This window comes from Pecten maximus, chromosome 12, assembly GCF_902652985.1.
Source record: "Pecten maximus chromosome 12, xPecMax1.1, whole genome shotgun sequence".
Classification (NCBI taxonomy): Eukaryota; Metazoa; Mollusca; class Bivalvia; order Pectinida; family Pectinidae; genus Pecten; species Pecten maximus.
In genome coordinates this window covers 11,893,545-11,915,439 of record NC_047026.1, presented here as the reverse complement: position 1 = coordinate 11,915,439, position 21,895 = coordinate 11,893,545, and the positions used below count along the sequence as shown (strand labels likewise).

At 36.2% G+C, this 21,895-nt stretch overlaps 1 protein-coding gene across 1 annotated transcript; it reads left to right on the top strand.

Annotated features, from left to right (window-relative positions):
- The first annotated feature begins 3,237 nt into the window (after window positions 1–3,237).
- Window positions 3,238–3,927, top strand: LOC117339814 (protocatechuate 3,4-dioxygenase beta chain-like). Its single transcript, XM_033901525.1, has one exon. It carries the CDS (start codon window positions 3,238–3,240, stop codon window positions 3,925–3,927), a length of 690 nt encoding a protein of 229 aa, XP_033757416.1.
- The last annotated feature ends 17,968 nt before the right edge of the window (window positions 3,928–21,895 follow it).

Genomic DNA, 21,895 nt, shown 5'->3' with positions numbered 1-21,895 from the left:
AGGGGTTACGATCACCTGCACTCTCTCTCCAAGGATTACGATCACATCCTCTCTCTCTCTCTCTCTCTCTCTCTCTCTCTCTCTCTCTCTCTCTCTCTCTCTCTCTCTCTCTCTCTCTCTCTCCATGATAAAAGTATATAATAAATGGAAACCCAATCATATAATGATACATTAAAAACATATTGCTGATATCAAATAATATACATACACTGGTGAAATCAAATAATACATGCATAATTAAAATATCTATCCCTGTACAGGTAGTATTTTTATGCCATATGCGGCAGTTATGACGTTCCATATCAAATACATATCATTAAGATATGCCCACGATTTTTGTATGTACATACTTGATCTCTTCAAATGCAATTTTCACGCGTAATTAAATCCTCGTGATTTTCTTACAAAAAGGTTTTAATTTCACGCATGGTTGCTGTTCATACGAAAAGACTACTGCCTTAATTAGGTGACACAAATGTAAAGATTTTGAACTAAAAACATCTGCGCGTGACAGGTAACATCTTTTAAAATCCTTGATGAAACAGAATATATATTCTATATTTATAAATATCTGCCTGACATAGGCAAAATGCCTTAAATCATAGACAGTAACATTCGTCAACGTACAGAAAAAAAATCCAACGAAACGCTGAAATAAATGACTGGTTTACAGTTAAGGTTGTACTGATTTCATTTGTTACTCGTTATTCTAAATAAAAGAAGATTATTAAAGGTTGCATTCTGTAGAGCTTGAAATGAAGATCAGCCACTTACCTCAATCTTTACTGATAAAACCCCAGCAGGGACAGGCTTCAATTTTCCACTTCCTGCTTCTCTTATTACAGTGTTTACATATGGCCAAGGACTTGTTCCAATTTTAACGATTTACGTGATAGACGTCGACTACTGACGGCAAAATTAACATCACAAGATTTCAAGCGATGCAGGTGGATACAGACTATTGGGAAAAACTTAAAGTCGACATCGTGATCTTGTCTGGAAATATTTTATTTCCTTATGCGATATGAAGTCATACTTGTTTGTTGATTATCAACATGCCTGGCGATTACCTTGTCACTACTCGTTCTCATTTTTTTTGAGAATGCGACTTTGCTGGATTTTACCTAGAATGGAGGGTATTGTCAAAGACGCTTACTCTTCATGAACACCTGGTCTTATTCTCTTTGTATATTTCAATTGTCTCCATGCAAATCTATATTTTTCGTTCGTATTGATCGCTTTTCAGATAGAATTATTGTTTTGCTTTAACGATGCTACTCTCTTCGTTTCTATCTACAAATGTATTCAGCATGTTATCGTATATACTGGACCGATCCCAAAACTGTTGGTTATTTAAAAATACGTTTTTTTTTTATCTATCTTTTCTTATATATTAGCTTGGTTTGATTTTGAGTTTAGTGTCATTGTTATAACACCAGCTTCCAACAATTAAAAACTTATCAAAGCATTGAAAAAAACACAAAAGATATGTAGAATCATTAAAAGCAAATTGAGAGAGACAAAAAGCACGATGCAGCTGATTCGTCCTTCGGTGATTCAAAAGGCTTAAGGTGTCAAAGTATGCACACAAGTGAATACCTACTCGTCAGCTGAAAGGCCGCAAGTTAAGGAAAGCGAAATCGACCTGGACACGGTTTCATCAATATTCATTAACTCAAAGATATTCTAAAGGTTAGATAATATTCATTAACTTATTTTTTTTTCATATGAAAGCATTTCTTTTTCTTAAATTCTGTATTGCTTTCCTACGAAAATATTTTTTTCGTATAAAAGATTTCTTTAATTTATGGAATTTTGCTTTTGATACGATAAGGGGATGCACTAATCCAATATAATCAATCAACTTACTTAATGGATGTTATTGTTTATGAACAGACATATAATTTGAACATAGAAGTAGCACCCAGAGTTCTTGCAAGTATTTGATCTGCTGATGAAATATCTTCTCTTCTTTCTAAAACGTATTTACTTCCTGAAATATCCCTTGTTACTACCTCTGCATGTCTGTATGACGAATGAGAGTATTGTTCCCAGGCCATGACAATATCAGTCAACATAAAACATCGAGAAAACACCGTCTAAACAAAACCGTAACTCTAGCTCAAAAGCAACAAAGGGAAGACGAAAGATGACGGAAGATTTACACAGATCTATGTAACAAAGAGTAATGGATTAGAGACGAGATGTTCCGGGAGAGTAAGCGTCTTCCGGTTCACCCGTCATGTAAACCTGTGTCAAATAGCTGTAATATCAAGTTCTCAGAATGAGGACATGTATGTGATGAACATGGAACAAACAGAATTGTTCACGAGCATTGTTATATCGCACGTGGAAATATAATATCATGTCTCCAAAATGTCGACCATCAACATTTCCCATAATCTTCATCAACCTTCACCTCTCGAAACCATGTGTTATAAAGTTTTTTTTCTGCAGTCAACATACAGATTCAACTCAGAAGCGTAGTCCCTGACGTCGCATTAGAATAAGACATAAAGTCAAAGGGCACCAGACATTTTAATTAACATCACCCCTCTAAATGACATGAGTTGATAATCACCCTGTCTTTTACCTACATGAATGACGTTGGACAATAGCGGTAGACCTGTATATGCTTTACTTACATTATTTTTTATATAACTGACAGCTGGATTGTATCCTTTTGCGTGGACTGAATACATAAATAGAAAATGTCAGTTATTGTCTAACATGTATTTTTATCGACGGAGTATAGTTTAGTTCCTTATGATCTGGAGAACATAAAACATTTGTAAATAAAAGCTATTTTACAATATAGTAACATTCGTCATGGAAGATTTTCGCGTTTACTGGGTTTTTTCAATGACCACTTGAGACACGCCTTGATTTTCGATTCATTTTCATTTTAGATGTTCAAAACGAAATTAAATTAAGGTTTTATATTATCAGGAGGACTAACAATGCATGATTAAACAAGTTATCATTAAGAAGCATGTGTAGCATTTCAGCCACTGACTAGATTACAAGTAATACGGCTGTGTTCATTCACAGTTTATCTTTTTTTGCTACAACGGATCATATGTATGGAGGCTACAAAACAGATTTTTTTTAGAGAACTGCTAATTCGAGTTTTCATTCAGTTGAAAGCAACTTTTAGTCGGCCATATTAGGCTTCCGTAGACCAGATATTGGTTATCAGATAATCAGTACCACATGTAGATCTAGAGGGATATGAGCATGGGAAAGGGCACATACGTGACTGGAATCACTGGTTTCATCAACGGCAAGGATAAGATGGCTGCCTATTACATTTCCTTGTTGATTTTGTTGTGCAGGATTAGTTCTGTGAACGGAAATGGTGGAAATTCCAATAACTGTCGTCCTACAAGTCACGATATTATTGGTCCATATTATGTCCCAAATCCACCTCGACTTCTACAGTACTGTACGGGGGATCCCGAACGACATCAACATGAACGCCTGTTCGTTCACGGATATGTATACAAGAGTGACTGTTCAACGCCCATGACCCACACCCGGATTGACGTATGGCAGGCTGACCTCTCGGGTAACTACACCCTCGAAGCGCGGTGTCGTGGCTACCTCAGGACAGACTCTCGTGGGTATTACGAGTTCTCAACCCTTTACCCAGGCAAATATCACTTATTCAGCGACGCAAATCGCCCAGCTCATATTCACTTCAAGGTATATGGAAAACGTCGCCATAAGACTCTCATAACACAACTTTATTTCGCAGGAGACTCGAGTCTTGGAACCAACGATCCTTGTACAGTGTGTAGCTCTGATAGGGAGGATCTAATCGCCAACGTGGAATACTATTGTGAACCAAATGACCATTCGGACTGTATTCAGGTGGTCAGATTTGACATCACTTTGGAGAGGGGGAGAGGTGTGTCACAGACTTAGAAATTGTGTGATTACAAGGTATAAGCTACCAATGTGTGATATAGTGAGCTCTGTATGAACAAGCATATTAATACAAATATAGAAATGTAGAAAATTCCTTTTTCTGTTTTATCCAGAACTTTATTTGACCTTTGACTTCACATCTGATTGGTTTCATCCTATATTACTGTAACAATCTACAATCTAAGTACTGATATGTACTGTATATTCATTTATTTCAATGTTAGCGAAGGTCATTGGATAAATTGTTCAACAAAATGTTTCATTTTCATATATAACGATGTGAAGCGATATACATGTACTACATTTATTAAAAGTAACAGGAGTGAATAAATAATTCAACAACATGTTACATTTTTCATTAGTTCATATATAACGATGTGAAGCGATATTAAAAGAATGTTTCCTATAAATCGATTATTTGTTTTATTTTGCAATCGCAGTAAATAAATAAGATTTTCATGTTTTAACGGATCGCATTGTTTAGTAAAATCAAGTATTTTGACATTATATCATATATCAACATCTGACAAAGGCCATCAAACGTCAAATAACTAATATATAATTAATCATTAATAGTGACCTTTTATTTGCATATCTAAACACCGTACCGAGTAATGGCAGAAGTGAAATTGTTTCATACTATAAAAATGACGTCATTGTTTATTAAGCTAGTAATTCTTACTAAATACTGAGACATGCTGAACTGTAAGCAACATGTGTATTTTATTAACATCTGAACTGCAAACATTATGTACGTTTTATTTACATCTAAGCTGTAAACAACATGTACGTTTTATTTACATCTGAGCTGTAAACAACATGTACGTTTTATTTACATCTGAGCTGTAAACAACATGTACGTTTTATTTACATCTAAGCTGTAAACAACGTGTACGGTTTTTTTTTACATCTAAGCTGTAAACAACATGTACGTTTTATTAACATTTGAGATGTAAACAACATGCACGTTTTATTTACATCTGAACGGTAAACAACATGTTTTATTTACATCTGAACGGTAAACAACATGTGTTTTATTTACATCTAAGCTGTTTGCAATGTGTGTGTTTTATTTACATCTGAACAGTAAACAATATGTTTTATTTACATCTGAATAGTAAACAACATGAACATTTTATTTACATCTGAGCTGCGTGTTTTATTAACATATTTGAGCTGTAAATAACATGTGTTTTATTTACATCTGAACAGTAAACAACAATTGTGTTTATTTATATCTGAACAGTAAACAGCATGTTTTATTTATATCTGAACAGTAAACAACATGTTTTATTTACATCTAACAGTAAACAACATGTGTGTTTATTTACATCTGAACAGTAAACAACATGTTTTATTTACATCTGAATAGTAAACATGTTTTATTTACATCTGAACAGTAAACAACATGTGTGTTTAATTACATTTGAACAGTAAACAACATGTGTGTTTATTTACATCTGAACAGTAAACAGCATGTGTGTTTATTTACATCTGACCAGTAAACAACATGTGTGTTTATTTACATCTGACCAGTAAACAACATGTGTGTTTATTTACATCTGACCAGTAAACAACATGTGTGTTTATTTTCATTTGAACAGTAAACAACATGTGTGTTTATTTACATCTGAACAGTAAACAGCATGTGTGTTTATTTACATCTGATCAGTAAACAACATGTGTGTTTATTTACATCTGAACAGTAAACAACATGTGTGTTTATTTACATCTGAACAGTAAACAACATGTGTGTTTATTTACATCTGAACAGTAAACAGCATGTACGTTTTATTAACATCTGTAAATATTGTCAGGTAATGATGATATAGTAGTGATCAGAACCTAACTTTATATATTTATCTCATGGATATATGTCTGATTCCAGTTTCCAACTGAAGCAGGAGGGGATAGCTAAGATAAGAAATATGCTATACAGTTATTTACAAAAACTAAGTAGCCGGTTTAACATAAGGGTGTGAAGAAGTGTTTAGTGCTAAGCTAGGAATAACAAGCAGACGATATTAAAACAGTATAGGAAAACATTTTACCGGGCACATACACTACGGTATATACGATGGGGTCGGATCGAAATGGGGAATAGGAGATAATTATACCTACCTTAACATTTTATTAAGTTTAATTATTTAAATATGAAGATATTTTTCAGACGAAATTTTTATTTTAACCATTTAACATGCAAGACCTCTCTGACATGAAAATCGCAAGAAACGACGGAAACAGAACAGTACAATTCGTTGTTGTTGTTGTTGTTGTTATTGTTGTTGTTGTTATTGTTATTGCTGTTGTTGTTGTTGTTGTTGTTGGTGTTATTGTTGTTGTTATTGTTGTTGTTATTGTTGTTGGTGTTGTGACATAAACATCTGTCAATGGTCATTGCTTAGAAAGATTTTATTACAGGGATAAGGTATATTGAATGTAGAACTGGCTAGTTTTGCTAAATCGTTTACCCTGAATTGGTTTATTTGTTTGTTTGTTTATGTTTTACGGCCCATCGACAACTAGGGTCATTTAGGGCCGAACAATATAATACCGTTTTTTTTATTTTTAAAGTTAAAATCAGATAAAATTTGTCATTTTTAAAAGCATTCGTATTGTATATTTAGATCATTATGATAAAAAAGTTGGTTAAAAATGGTAAAATATAGATATGTACGAATAGAATATGTGAACTTTGTGATATAAATAGAACGTCAAATAGAGTAACGTAAAAGACATCAAAGTCTATAGAATAGATCGATTTCTTTCAAGTAGCTAAATATTGTTTTCGAATCCGGGACTCGAAAGTATTTATCACGAATGTGCTTGAAATCGGAACATTCTATTAAAAAATACTTCACTGTGAATTGAGCATCACATGCATAACACATTGGTGGATCCTCTCGTTTCAAAAGGAACGAATGAGTAGGATATGTGTGTGCCCGGTACGGAGCCGAGAGAGGACGATTTCCTCTCTACGATCCTTCCGACTTGGTGTTGATGTTTTAAGTTTCGGTTGTACTTTAAAAAGTTTGTTGCTCATCTCGAGAGACCAGCGTTGCTACCTTTTACTCTGGATGGCAGAACTAATTACAGGTTTGAAATCTGTATGTGGTATTTTGATATTTGTTTGTTGCAGATTTAGAGCATGTTTTGCTTGGCGGTCAACAAGTTCGTTGCCTTTAATTCCGACATGGCTCGGAATACAAAGTAATGCTATTTTGCATTTTTTAAGATACGAGATATTCGTAAAACAAGGTTTTGTATGAGTATATTTTTTTGGATCTCGTAATTGTAAATTCTGAAGGACAGATAGAGAGTCGGAACAAATGATTGCCTTTCTAATGCGTTGTTCATCGATATGGTCGAGGGCCAAATCGATGGCACATGCTTCCGCCGAGAAAATAGAGGCACCGTCTGGTAAGCGGATTGAAGAGCAATGGTGATCGGTGTAGCATGCTGCGGAGACCTTTTCTCCATCTTTTGAGCCATCAGTGTAGATCTGAACGTGATCATGGAAATCAGTAATGCACTCCCGAAAGGAGGATTTGTGTTCTTCGGGTAATGCACTCGATTTTGCCCTCTCGTGTAGAGTAAGGTTAATATCCGGTGTTTCGACAAGCCATGGCGGTACATCCGATACGGTGTATGTTGTCTAAGCTTATGTTAAGTTCATGAAGAAAATTCGAAATTCTAATGCCAAATGTTGGTAAGAGTTTTTGGTTTTGAGTGAATATGTTTCGGTATTGCGGATTGACAACAAGATCAAAAGCCGGGTTTTTCGGGTTGGATTTCAATTGGGCGGCATATTGAAGAGCAAGTTTTTTTCCTTCGGTCATTTAAAGATGGTTCATTTGCCTCTACATATAGGCTCTGCACTGGTGTTGTTCGGAGAGCACCAAGTGCTAGAGGTAATCCTTGGTTATGGATAGGATCCAACATTTGCAGGTGAGAATTTCGTGCCGATCCATAAACGATGGACCCATAGTCGAGTTTTGATCGAATAAGTGCCCTATAGAGGCGCAAGAGCATTTCACGGTCCGCACCCCAGTCAGTATGCGAAAGTACGCGTAAAATGTTCATTGCCTTCGAGCACTTATCCTTCAGGTGTTTAATATGTGGAACAAAGGAGAGTTTCGAATCGAAAATTAGTCCGGGGAATTTGGTCTGCTCGACAACTGGAATTTGGCTACCATTTAATGTTAGATCGGGATCATTATGTGGTTTTCGTTTTTGGCAGAAGTGCATGCAGACAGTTTTTGATCTGAAAAATTTGAGGCCGTTTTCATCTGCCCATGTTTGTAGTTTGCCCAAACATTGTTGAAGTTGTCGTTCTATCGTATGCATGTTCTTCGACCTATAGCAGATCAAGAAGTCATCGACGAATAGAGACCCTTCAGTTGACTTACCGAGACATTTAGTTATACTGTTGATTTTCAGACCGAAAAGAGTTACGGAAAGGATCCCACCCTGAGAGACTCCCATTTCCTGTTTGGCCGTTTCAGAATAAGTTGAGCCAACGCGAACCTTAAAATGTCTGTCAGATATGTAATTTGAAATGAATTTTGGGAGATTCCCACGTACACCAATTTCATGCAGGTCTTTCATAATACCATATTGCCATGTAGTATCGTATGCTTTCTCCAGATCAAAGGACACAGCAACAAGATGTTCCTTCTTTGCGAAAGCTTCTCGAATGAAGGTTTCTAATCTGACCAGGTGGTCTACCGTTCCTCTGTGGTTTCTGAATCTGCTTTGGAGTGGACTCAAAATATTATTGGATTCATGGAACCAAACTAGTCTAGTGTTTATCATCCGTTCAAGTGTTTTACAGATGCAGCTTGTTAGAGAGAGAGGGCGATAATTATTTGGTTCATTGGCGTCCTTACCAGGTTTTGGAATTTGGAATAATTGTAGATTCCTTCCAAGACTCGGGGATCTTACCGAAAGCGTATACATGATTAAAAATATATAAGAGACATCGTAATGATGATTCTGGTAAATGTTTTAGGAATTGGTACGGAATTTCATCTGGCCCAGCTGCTGAATCGTTTGATCTTTCTTTTCTTTGTATTTTTTGAAAGTTTGGAATTTTTTGAGTGATTTTTGGCGGATGAGTTCTGGGCTATATTTTTAGCAAATGCATTTGCAATTCCAGATGTAGAAGAGAAAATTTGGTTATCGTTGATAAGATGGGATGCTGGTGCTGTTTTTCGTTTTCCACTTATTTTTCGTATCTGATCCCATATCTTTTTAGATGATGTGTTTGAAGATATTTTAGAAATGTATTCCTTCCAGCTATTCTTTTTGTCGGACTTAACAGATCGCCGAGCCTTCGCCCTCCAAATTTTAAAATTATTGTGATTTTCAGTTGTAGGGGAAGTCAAGAATCGTCTTAGAGCTGCCTTTCGGCCGGATCTATTGATAAAAGATTCTTCAGATAAAGGGAACTTTGTAGGTTTTGGGACGGACTTTGGTATCGTTTTTGTGGCAATAGAAGTTATCGTTTCAGTGAATGTTTTAATTGGGTCATCGAGGTTAGTGAATTTTTCTACAGTAAGCTCCTCGCTGCACAGGTGTTGGAATTGGGCCCAATCTGCTTTGTGCACATTCCATCGAGGAAGTGGTTTATCAAGAGGGGTCCCAATATTCTTAAGAAAAATAGGGAAGTGGTCACTCCCACATAAATCATCATTTACCCTCCAGTCATAATCGAGTAAAATGGATGGATGGCATAATGATAGGCCTATGTGGGTACGAGAGCCTGTAGCAGGGTGTAGATATGTTGGGGCATTATTGATAAAAAGACACAAGTTGTTTGTATCTATAAATTCCTCAATACGTCTTCCTCTCTCATCTGTGTTCGGGGAGCCCCAGACTGTTATGCCCATTAAAATCTCCGTTATGCCCATTAAAATCTCCGAGAATTATGTATGGTGCTGGGAGTTGCGAGACGAGGTTATTAGGTTGCTCACAAATGAAAGCAATACTCGGAGGAAGGTAAATTGAACAGACAGTTACTTGTCTGTGTAAAGTTGCACAGACAGCAACAGGCTGTAAATTTGTGTTTAACGTGATAATTCTGTGAGGAATAGTTTTATGGACAGCTACAGCTGCGCCACCTCTGTTTCCTACCGTTGCGATGCTATTGTAGAGAGAGAAATTTCTGAAAGTAATTGGGTTTTTCAGCATGACCTCCTGCAGGCAAAATAAGGCAGGTCTAAATTCTTTCGATAAATTTTGAAAACTCTTCTAAATTTGCCCTTAGTCCGCGTATGTTCCATTGTATAATAGTATTGTTCGTAATGCTGACCACCATTCAAGTTCGTGATGGACGCTCTTTAGACTGACAGGACTACTAGGTGTAGCATTGCTGTCACCAAACTCACTGTCGTCCGCAAGAGCGTCGTACCTGTTATGACCGTGGATAGGGTCATCTGAGCCTTTGGTGGGCTTGGTGTTGTTTAAGGAAGGTAATCTGTGCAGTTTTACCTTCGTTTGTCGTTGGTCTTGATGTGGTGTGGTTGCTGGTCGTCTATTTGTGTTACCGGCAATCTTGTTAAGGTCTGACGGCTGTGATACAGTCCGTCTGTGGTGGGCGACCCTCGGCTTCGATGTTTGTGTTATCTGGCGTGCAGGTGTATGTGCTGGAGGTGCTGGTATATTTGTCTTGATAACTGCCGTTTCGTCAGGCTGGGAAGGTCTTACTGATGTTGAGGTGGTCTTAGACGCTACCCTTCCTGACTTGAAACGGGATGCCAAACCGAAAAGCATCTTGTCATTCCTTACGTCCACCAAAGGTGGTACCTCCGCGCCAAAAGCTGGCTTATCAAAGTAGGCTTGTACCTTTCATCGCAAACTGTTATTGTGTGTTGTTGCGTTTTTGACTTTGTTACAAATGCATATGACAACGCAGCGGGATCATTACTCTCGACCACCCTCCTGGCGTCAGGGAAGGAAATGATACGGGTATACTTTACCCGCAGAACTTCCCTTTCCTTCTTCCAGGAAAGACAGTCTCGAGCGGACGCCGCATGGTTGCCCTTGCAATTTGGACAACGTTTGCCGGTGATATCACAGCTATCTGTGTCGTTGTGGCCCTCTCGTCCGCAGTGTTCACAAACCTCCCTTCGCCTGCATCTGTCCTCATGATAGCCGTATCTCTGGCAGTTACGGCATCGTAAAGGATTCGGTATGTAGGGCGAGACGTTACATTTCATGTAACCTACCATTACCGATGGAGGAAGGTTTGGCACTACGAACGTGAGGACGAACGTATTTGTTTGTACTGTTTGGCGTTTTATTTTGATTCGCCTCACCTCTGAGATCGGGATATTCTCCGACTTGAAATATTGCAGAATCTCTGCGTCAGTGTCGTTCTGCAAGGCAGGGCATCTGATTACCCCCTTGCTGAAGTTAAGGGACTGATGGGCCCTAACATGAACACTGATCCTAGAGAATTCCGACAATTTCAGGAGATTATCCGCCTGCTGCTTGCGGGAAGGAGGTCTCCCGATCTCAAGGGCTTGACGGATTTGGCAGTACCAATGCACCCTTTGGTAGTTTTTTGATGATAATGGGCGATAGCGATGATATTTTTTTCCCAGTCTCCTTCGCTGATATAAAGAGGATATTGAATGGTTTCCAGTTTAATATAACATATATTTCACGAGTATGACAGAATATCGAAATTTTCTGTCATAGAGTGAAATATATGTTATATTTAACGGGAAAGCATCCAATGTTCTTTTTATTGCATTTCATAAACTTAAAAACAAAATTAAAAACACAGAAAAATTAATAGCGTAAGAAAGTGCGGGAATCAGTAATGACGTCATTTCTTTGTTACGTTACTCCACGTCAAGTTGACGGCGTCATTTTGAAAGGACTGATCAACGCAATTTAAGCGTTTTCTGCTGTTATAGGAGAATCTGTGCACGAATAGCTAACGTCAAGTGAGTATTTTGTCAAAAACTAGTCTGAAAATTTCAGAAATACAGCAAAATAACCAATTCATCTATCTCCACTGCGATTGGAAAAATCGGCAAGTTTCAACGAGGTGAATACAAAGGTCCGCTCTGATTGGTCAAAAACGGAAAACTTATATTTTCACTGCAAAACTTATATTTTCACTGCAAAATCTTATATTTTCACAGCAGAATCTTATATTTTCACTGCTCATCGCTGCAGTGAAAATATAAGTTTTATTAGTTTGATCAATTTCTATATTTCACTGGCAAAAAATGCAATAAAAGGAGATACTGAGGGAATGCCGTATCGGACGTTGTGTTGTTTGTGTTGTTTAGTTTATTCTCACTTTGGGGTTTGGGGTTTATTTTAGACATGTTAAGTAGTTATGGGATTCATTACTCGTGCCCCCACCCTCCTCGGAGCCCAACATGGGGACACTGCTTGAGGCGCGGCTCTCCAGCGCCGAAGTGTCAGGGTTACACAGAGTAATATACTCGAGAAAGAATACGATTTTGTTTGTGCGAAAATTGTTATTCTCTCGCGATTGACCCTAAGCCACCGCCCTCTAGATATTAAATATCCCGGGCTCGGCGTGACCAGCCGATTGATAATACATGACCCGTACTATCTCTCGTCTCTCTGGAGTCCGAAGCCAAAGTGGTGTGTTTCAACCACCAGGATCATCTTTCCCCAGATTACGAGATGCAACCCACGGCAAACAGGTTGGCTCAAATTGGAGCTGCAGTGAAAGCCTTCTGCTACACTAATATCCCAACGCACACCGATCATACCCCCCGAAACAATCGATGTGGGCAGAGCACCAGTGTACGCAGTCTCGGGACGTGGACCCAGCTTTCCTTGAGACTATCCCTGAATTGGTACTAGGTATCTACAACCACAACTTATGATCAATTCTAAAAATAAATAAACAAATAAATACTGAATTTACTTAGATTAAGATAACGTTATTTCAACCAATCCCTAAATCACACTTCATTTACGTTATTCTTATTATATGACGTAGAGTTTGAAAAACGGCTTTGACGAATAAAAACAATATTTGAACAAAAAAAAACCTTGAGAATTAAGGAAACTAAAGAAAACTGAGAAGTGGCTGGGAATTTAAAATCATACATACAGGAGTGTAATTAGGCATTAGCGATGTTAATGCATTGACAGATACCGGTGTGTGGTATTGTGTAATGATAAGTAAAAGAAAACAATACAAAATACCGACCTAATAACAAAACCATAATTCTAACTCAACATCAATAACACGATGGGAAATATGAACAAAAAAGTACAAACTTGCATGGAGATTCTTGCAAACGTACATTTATAAGGCCATGTGTTCCGGAACGGTATGCGTCTTCTGCTTCATCGATGACGCCCGCAACAAAAACGGGTTAAGCCACATTCTCAAAATAAGAACTGGGGTGGTGACAACAGAGACACTAGGTTGATCATAAAGCACCTAACATATCTGACTTGATATCGCACAAGGAAAAATTATATTTTAAAATTATATCGTGATGTTGATCATGAAACTTTCCAGTGGATTTCATCAACCTGCATTTCTCAAGGTTTTGTGTTGTCATTTTTACCGTTAGTAGTTGCCAAAGAAATCGTGATAATGGAAACAAGCTTTTGAATATCGAATCAGCTTGGACGTGCAAATCCATAGGTAAGGGAAGCAGGGATATTACTATCTAGAAATGGAAAAATAACAATTGGGAAATTGAAATCATCACAGGGCCCTTGATTTCAAAGTTTACAGGTTACATCAGTTTGACATGACCAAACACAGTTTCTGTTATAAAGATTTAGTGGAAATCCAGATAGGGAGTGAGGAAAAGCAAAATGGATCTCCACGCCGACATGAAGATCAAATATTACATATTCTTCAAAGAAAATGAAATATGCGTTTATATTCTGAAACGATACAATAATCTTTAACACACTTCTTTTGGTATTAAATGGTGATTGAACTGGTAAATGTCCAATAGGAACATTTATAAAAGTCCAAAGCTTTTACTCATGCGATTTTCATTTTTTATTTTTTTTTTTTTTTAAATCTTGAATATTCTTTCTGCTTACTTCCGGATGGATTACGACTTGTTGTTTTCAACGATGTTTGAAAATAATTTGTGCATTTATTGTATAGAATCAGCTCTCCCCATGCCTTTTCCCTTCATTTTACAGACTGTGTCACTGGAACATGAGAATTAATTTGTTACAGTTTTGTGCACATTTTCAGTCGCTTTGGGGGCTACGTGAAAATTCGGTAAAATATCATTTAAACGTCTCACGGAAATATTAAAGAATTACCTCAAAAGATTTCCTTATATATTCCAAACCTGTGCCACCAATGAATTTTCTATGGCAGGACATGTTTGTTTGTATCTTTTTTTTTAACCATTGAGCAATACTTATTTATAGTTTTCTGATATCTGATATCTTTATAAAAAAAACGAGATAGGGCCCACTGCCAAACAATAATGGAAATAATCAATACAAACGTATCTTACTCTTCATTTTGTGACTTTTTAAAAGTGCTTACGTATATATCAATAATATATATTTCTTTTAACATTACTATTATACAGAACTGCCTACCTGTAGGCCAGCCTGTACAGTAGATGGCATGTCCGCAATTTATTCACCGTCTTCCGATTCTTATATTTTCGCATCAGTTCACTTCCTGTCGGATTTTGAGAAGTAAGGGCGACTGATAAACAGCAACGACCGAGTCACTCGTTTTAAGTTAGTACTATAGCAGTTTTTGAGGTAAGATGATTAATGCTTAAACAGTAGTCCTAGGGTAGTTACGGAACAGTCATAGCCACATAATTTACTGATACTAACGTATACGTAGAGACCAGAGAATCTATCGTGTAATGTGATGCACAGTCAGCTGACAGTCACTAGTGACATTTACAAATTAAAAATCGTCAATATACTGTAGATTGAAACGTGGTATCATTAGACGAAAAAAATCACAACTGAACAACCATGCCTTCTTTAATACTACATTGTATTTGTGAGCAGCTACTTCAGCAGACTTATGCGCCATTGATAGCACAGGTATTTGTGGACATGATTATGGTGTATATGTTTTTAATTAAACTGATTACATTAATATTATAGACGAGTAAACTATTGTTTTACAATTGCATGCTTAATTTGTAAAAAATATATCGTACCTTGGCCTTATAAATGCTAATGTTATAAGGGCAAGGTACGATATACTTTTTTTACAAATTAATTAAGCATGCGGTTGTAATACAATAATTTACTTGTCTATAATGTAACATTTTAATTAAAACAGCATAATCATGCCCACAAGTACCTGTGATTGATAGTCAATGGAAGCGGATCAACAAACTCCTACACAAAAGATTTGGTCATCACTTTGTGCAGTTTAGAGACATCAAATATCCGGCCGACTACTTCCCTGATTTAGTCCATCTTCAAACTAGAGAGCTGACAACCCCTAACACTGGTATGAAGAAGAACATCTGCCGAATAAGAAGGATCGTTGCATCTACACAGAAGGAGTAGAAGTCTCACAAACTTCTATAAAAACTGACCTTTTTAGGGCCACCAATTCCTCTTAAAAAGCATCCCATTGAATGCCTTGAAAAACACAATAAATATATAAATAAAATTAAAGAAAAAAAAGCAAAAAGTAAAAAAACTAGAATGAATGAAAGTCTGATTTTTAATAAACTTGCAAATTAAGTACTGAACATGTAACGAAAACATGATACAAGCCATACATGGAGCTGATACCTCAAAATACACATTTATTTTCTTGAAACTACATACTAAACCAGTTAAATTTTCTCAGAAAGCAATTTTTAAACGAACATTAATGTTCGGTTATTGCCATCAAGAACTGGACTGAGAAATATGACCATATTTGGTAGCCACATTCACCAATACGCCATCTACTGTCTGTTTCAACGAAATATGGCTGCCCCTATTGCCTTACGCTTCAAATAATTTACTTGCAAAAACATCTTCGTTTTATGTAGTAGTTTTACCGAAAATGTTGAAATGTATTCAGTAGATGTTTTCAAGATGCATACGATTTGAGAAATGCATAACGCTAGCGAAATGTGAAGACTAAATGAACTTGAACTTTGCGAATAACTCCAGGTCAATATATTTATGTAAACAAATATTGCGCAGGCGCATTCGTCTCCAGATGTTTAGAAAGTTTTGCTCTTCCGTGTTCATTCCAAAACGGCTGACATTATAGCATAGGTCTGCAAATATGTCTGCGATTTACTTAAATATGTAATATATATATTCTAGAATGTTACATCATTATCATACTATTAGGTACGAGACGATACATTGTATCATACTATAGGTTACTGTACATGTTTGCGAGAAAGGTAGATACTATGTAGGTGGCATTTGTGGTCAGGGCGACTGGTCATAGCGTTAACATTGTCATCGATTTCCATATTCCATTTTTCTTTGACGAAAATGACCAACAAATCAAATGCAAATGATAATATCTTGTTGCCATGTGCACGGGATTGGTTGTTGTATGCGATACTTGGAACGTATTTACTGTTGTAAGGGAGGTAACTGCAAGATTACGGAAATCAAATTTGATTGGTCGATTCTTCCATGACTTTGGCAATGGGTTTACAATATCGAAGTGACAGATAACTACGGCAATATTCAGATGATATCAACAATAACATTTTTAGATACGTGTGGTCGGCAGTTGTCATGTTTAAAATGAACAATTATATAGCTTGTTTTTATTTCGGCAAAGTTGAGAATATTTACTGAAACGGACCACAGGTGAAGCAGACTTGGAAATACCGAAACGAAGAAAAATGGGGCTTAAATTATAATATAAATTGGCATTATTTTCAGAGAATTGACCCACATATATGTTTTTCAATGCCTAATTGTATCATATGTAAAATATTAGAGGTTTACGAATTTTAAATTAATTTTTCATTTGCGAATCGCGGCCCGATTGTCGTTAGAGTTGAATTATACCGAAATGGCCGATAGTGGACCCAAATCGATATTTTAACGAGAGAATGGATCCAATATAGGATCTATTAATCCTTGGTGTGTGTATAGAGACCTGGAAGAATTTGCAAAATACCGAATTCACGATCAAATTTTCGATTGTGACGAACTACTGAGACAGTGTTAAGTTCATGGTCAATCTGATTGAAATCAGCTGTTACATATGGACATGCCTACGCGGCAGAACGATTTACCCAAAAGCACCCAAAAACTACCCAAAAACACCCCAAAACACCCAAAAACTACCCAAAAACACCTTAAAACATCTCACAACATCAACACATTATATGAAAACATCATTAGAAATTGATATGTATAAGTAAATATATTTGATCTAATTTTATTTTTAACCTAGTTTTACGACTTTTATATATGTTGAAAAGGTTATGCAATGAGATTTTATATTTTTCAATTCATTATTTATTTTTAATCAATTTCCTCTTGTAATTACACTAGTTACTTATGTATATTACCGGTTCAAGTTCAGTTGTGGCATATTATGTACTTAATAAAGATGATATCAACTTGATACGTATAGTTCTTTTTTATTTCCACGTGGTTGGTTTTGTATGACTGTTTGTAAGAGTTATCTCCCTCGCCGTCAAAACCCTACTCGCCGATAAGTCAACAAAAGAAGGTATCAATAGCTGTATTTGATATGTTAACATATACATATCAATTTCTAATGATGTTTTCATGTAATGTGTTGATGTTGTGAGATGTTTAAGGTGTTTTTGGGTAGTTTTTGGGTGTTTTTGGGTAGTTTTTGGGTGTTTTTGGGTAAATCGTTCCTCCCTGCCTACGTATTTTGTTTTAAAGACGGAAAAGGGAAATCCGGATTATCTAAAAACAAATGCAAAAAGACTTGTGATATTCACTTAATTTGATATTCAGCCATTAATTGTTATTTGTAGTTCTATAACTTCTGAAATAGTGTTATCGATTCTCTATATAATATTGCTGTGGAACTTGTGTTATTTTTCAAACAAATTCATTTTGATAATTTATTAATTTAGAACGTTCATCAAGTCATGATCAAGACTTGAAATTCTCGCTACACCATACTTCAAACACAGTAATCAATGAATTGATAAATTGAAAATTGAAGTCAAGCAAATGAGTTAATATTTACCTAAATAATTTTTCAATATACAACACATGTTCAAATGACTATTTGTGCCATGCTGTTACAAGATTTCAGTTATAATTCTAAAATTGAATTAGTATGTAAATATATGTTATCCTGTCAATATCCACAAAGCGAGTGTAGTTTACTGTACTCAAAGTCATGCCAGTAGATAGCGGTACATATATATACTTACTGCTTACTTGTGTGAACTATAAATCAATAACAAAATGGTTCATATATTTCTATATATGACTTCACAAATTATGTGGTGTCTGAAGATCTGAATGAAGTGAATAAACGATGTATTAAATAATTTTTATGAAATATTCAAGTCATAGATCATTCTCTTAAAAATATTGATTTCAAGTCCATTTTGGTAATTTTACTATGACGGCAATCAGGCCTAGAATGGCGAATAAACCCCTAATATTTTACATATGATTAATTTTGACATTGGAGAACATATAATTGTGTCCATTCTCTAAGCACTGGTAGAATGTACAGAATAGAGCTTCATAAATATATTCTCAAAATTATTAATTACCCTGGTAAATATAACATTTTACATAAACCTCCCATGACTGACGGTGAACTTAAACTTGCAAATCTTCTGTGTACTTCCAATTTTGATATGTGTAAATATATACACGTACTGTATATATATAGTTATAGATATGGAATGCTTCACAATTTGCATATAGTTATGGAATCTTATAACACTCTCAAAGATGTTCTCTCCACATAAAGGATGTGATTTGTGCAATTACATTGCTGAATTGTGTGGTTCAGTATGATTGAATGATCAACATTGGAAAAGGACAATAAATAGGGAATGTGTCGTCCCATCGAATGGACTGTAATCTCTGTGATCAGGTTTGAAGTTGAAAATGAACTTTTTTTTTTTTTTTTTTTAAAGACATTTTAATACATACATGTAAATACATAAGAATCACACACACACAAACACACATCGATTCCAATATGTATGGTTTGCCATCATCATAATCATAATTTCATCCTCACTGTCCTCATAACCTATATTCTTCATCATCATAATCTCATCATCCTACTTAAACATTAAAATCATCATCATAAAAATAATCATCATCATAATATCATCATCATACTAATCATCATCATACTCATCACCATCATCATCATAATCATCATCATAGTCATCATAGTCATCATAGTCATCATCATCATCATCATTATCATCATATAACCATCATAATCTTATCATCATCATCAGTCATCATCATAATAAATCATCATCATAATCACATCATGATATCATCATCATCATAATCTTATCCTCATCATCCTCATCATCATAAACTTCTTCATCATAATCTTAACATCATCATAGTCATCATCATCATCATCATCATCATCTAATCATCATCATCATCATCATCATATACTCATCATATAATAATAATCATCATTATACTCATCATCATCATCATCAATTTAATTACAAGGATGAATACATACAAACCATACATACTCCTATACATGTATACATATTCTGATAAGCATACATCCATCCCACACACACATACATATTCAGTTTCCTGGTAGCCTGATCAATCCTGTCGAGGGCTCAGCTTCTGTGTTGAAAATGAACCTTGAAGTTTTCTTTTCCTGTTTGCTGAATTATTCGATGAAGATAGTCTTTATCTGGTTGTTATTCTTTATCACATTGTTTACAATACTGTAATTATACCAGAAGTTTATCTTCTCATATACAGATTTATTAACATCAAATGATTCCTGAACAAAAGGAGTCAGGTTTTTAGCTCACCTGGACCGAAGGTCCGGTGAGCTTATGTCATGGCGCAGCGTCCGTCGTCCGTCGTCCGTCCGTCCGTCAACATTTACTTCAAATCGCTACTAGTCAAGAAGTTCTTATTGGATTTTGACCAAATTTGGCCAGTTGCCAAATTTGGCCAGAAACATCCTTGGCAGAAGGGGAACAGATTTTGCATAAATGGTGACTCTGACCCCCGAGGGGCCAAAGGGGCGGGGCCCAATAGGGGAAATAGAGGTAATTCCTTTAAATCACTACTAGTCAAGAAGTTCGTATTGGATTTTGACCAAATTTGGCCAGAAACAACCTTGGCAGAAGGGAAACAGATTTTGCATAAATGGTGACTCTGACCCCCGAGGGGCCAAAGGGGCGGGGCCCAATAGGGGAAATAGAGGTAATTCCTTTAAATCACTACTAGTCATAAAGTTATGAATGGATTTTTAACCCAACTTGGTCAGAGACATCCATGGGGGAAGGGGAACAGATTTTGCATAAATGGTGGCTCTGACCCCTGAGGGGCCAAAGGGACGGGCCCCAATAGGGGAAATAGAGGTAATTCATTTAAATCGCTACTAGTCATAAAGTTATGAATGGATTTTAACCCAATTTGGTCAGAGACATCCTTGGGGGAAGGGGAGCAGATTTTGCATAAATGGTGGCTCTGACCCAAAAGGTGCCAAAAGGGCGGGGCCCAATAGGGGAAATAGAGGTAATTCCTTCAAATCGCTACTAGTCATAAAGTTATGAATGGATTTTAACCCAATTTGGTCAGAGACATCCTTGGGGGAAGGGGAACAGATTTTGCATAAATGGTGGCTCTGACCCCAAAGGGACCAAAGGGGCGGGGCCCAATAGGGGAAATAGAGGTAATTCCTTTAAATCGCTACTAGTCATAAAGTTATGAATGGATTTTAACCCAATTTGGTCAGAAACATCCTTGGGAAAGGGGAACACATTTTGCATAAATGGTGACTCTGACCCCCCGAGGGGCCAAAAGGGTGGGGCCCAATAGGGGAAATAGAGGTAATTCCTTTAAATCGCTGCTAGTTATAAAGTGATGAATGCATGCATGTTCTAAAAACAATTCTTGAGGTCTTTCAGACCTTTAGAGAGTCTGGACTTCATTAATCTTTAAAGCAGTTCGGATTCCCACACTATAACCATATATAGCATTGTTAGAGATTTACAAATAAAACAAATTCAATATGAACATTATTTTGACATTTGGTCCAATCCAACCAGGTGAGCGATACAGGCCCCATGGGCCTCTTGTTTTGTTTTGAAGTACCATAAATGCTTGAGTACATTTTCAATAGGATACATTCTTAATTTGGGCCTTGATTAGCAGCTCTGGTTTTGGTTTTCAGTAATTCTTTATGTGTGTTTCATCATATTAAGTTGAAATGCAACTATGTATGCCAAACTAACGATGGAACTAGCCTAAATTTAGTGCATATTAGAAGTTGGCATCAATAAGGTCACAGAGTCCTGGCTGTATTATAACTGATGATGCCTTCCCGAAAGAAAGAAGACATATTTTATTTTCATCGATCCAAGATAGATCAACATACTTCTAATTTCAATTAGGACCTTACAGAAACATGCATGTGTACAATCAAATCAGAACAGCTGCAAACATTTCAAATTATTTGCAATTAATTCCTAAACCGTTATCAGTAAATTTATCAACTTAAAACTTAGAAGATTACTGATTTTGCATTAAACAATAATGTCGTTTACAGTACTTCCAGTACTTTGATTTTTATACAATTTCCGGGTCGAAACGTATCAGTACATTTACATAATATACGTATATTGATGTTGTGCAAATGAAAATCTAAGGGGAACAACTCTCAGAAACGATCAGAAAAGGATACAACACAAGACTTTTTTTTCCGTATTTTTAAATGAATGTCAGCTATAATATTAGGACTAAAATTAAATGTTTTTGAGTGTCCCACAGCCTCTTTTGGTCTTTAAAACCTTTT

Coding starts and splice junctions, on each gene's coding strand:
- LOC117339814 (XM_033901525.1), top strand. CDS start 3,238: ATGGGAAAGGGCACATACGTGACTGGAATCACTGGTTTCATCAACGGC.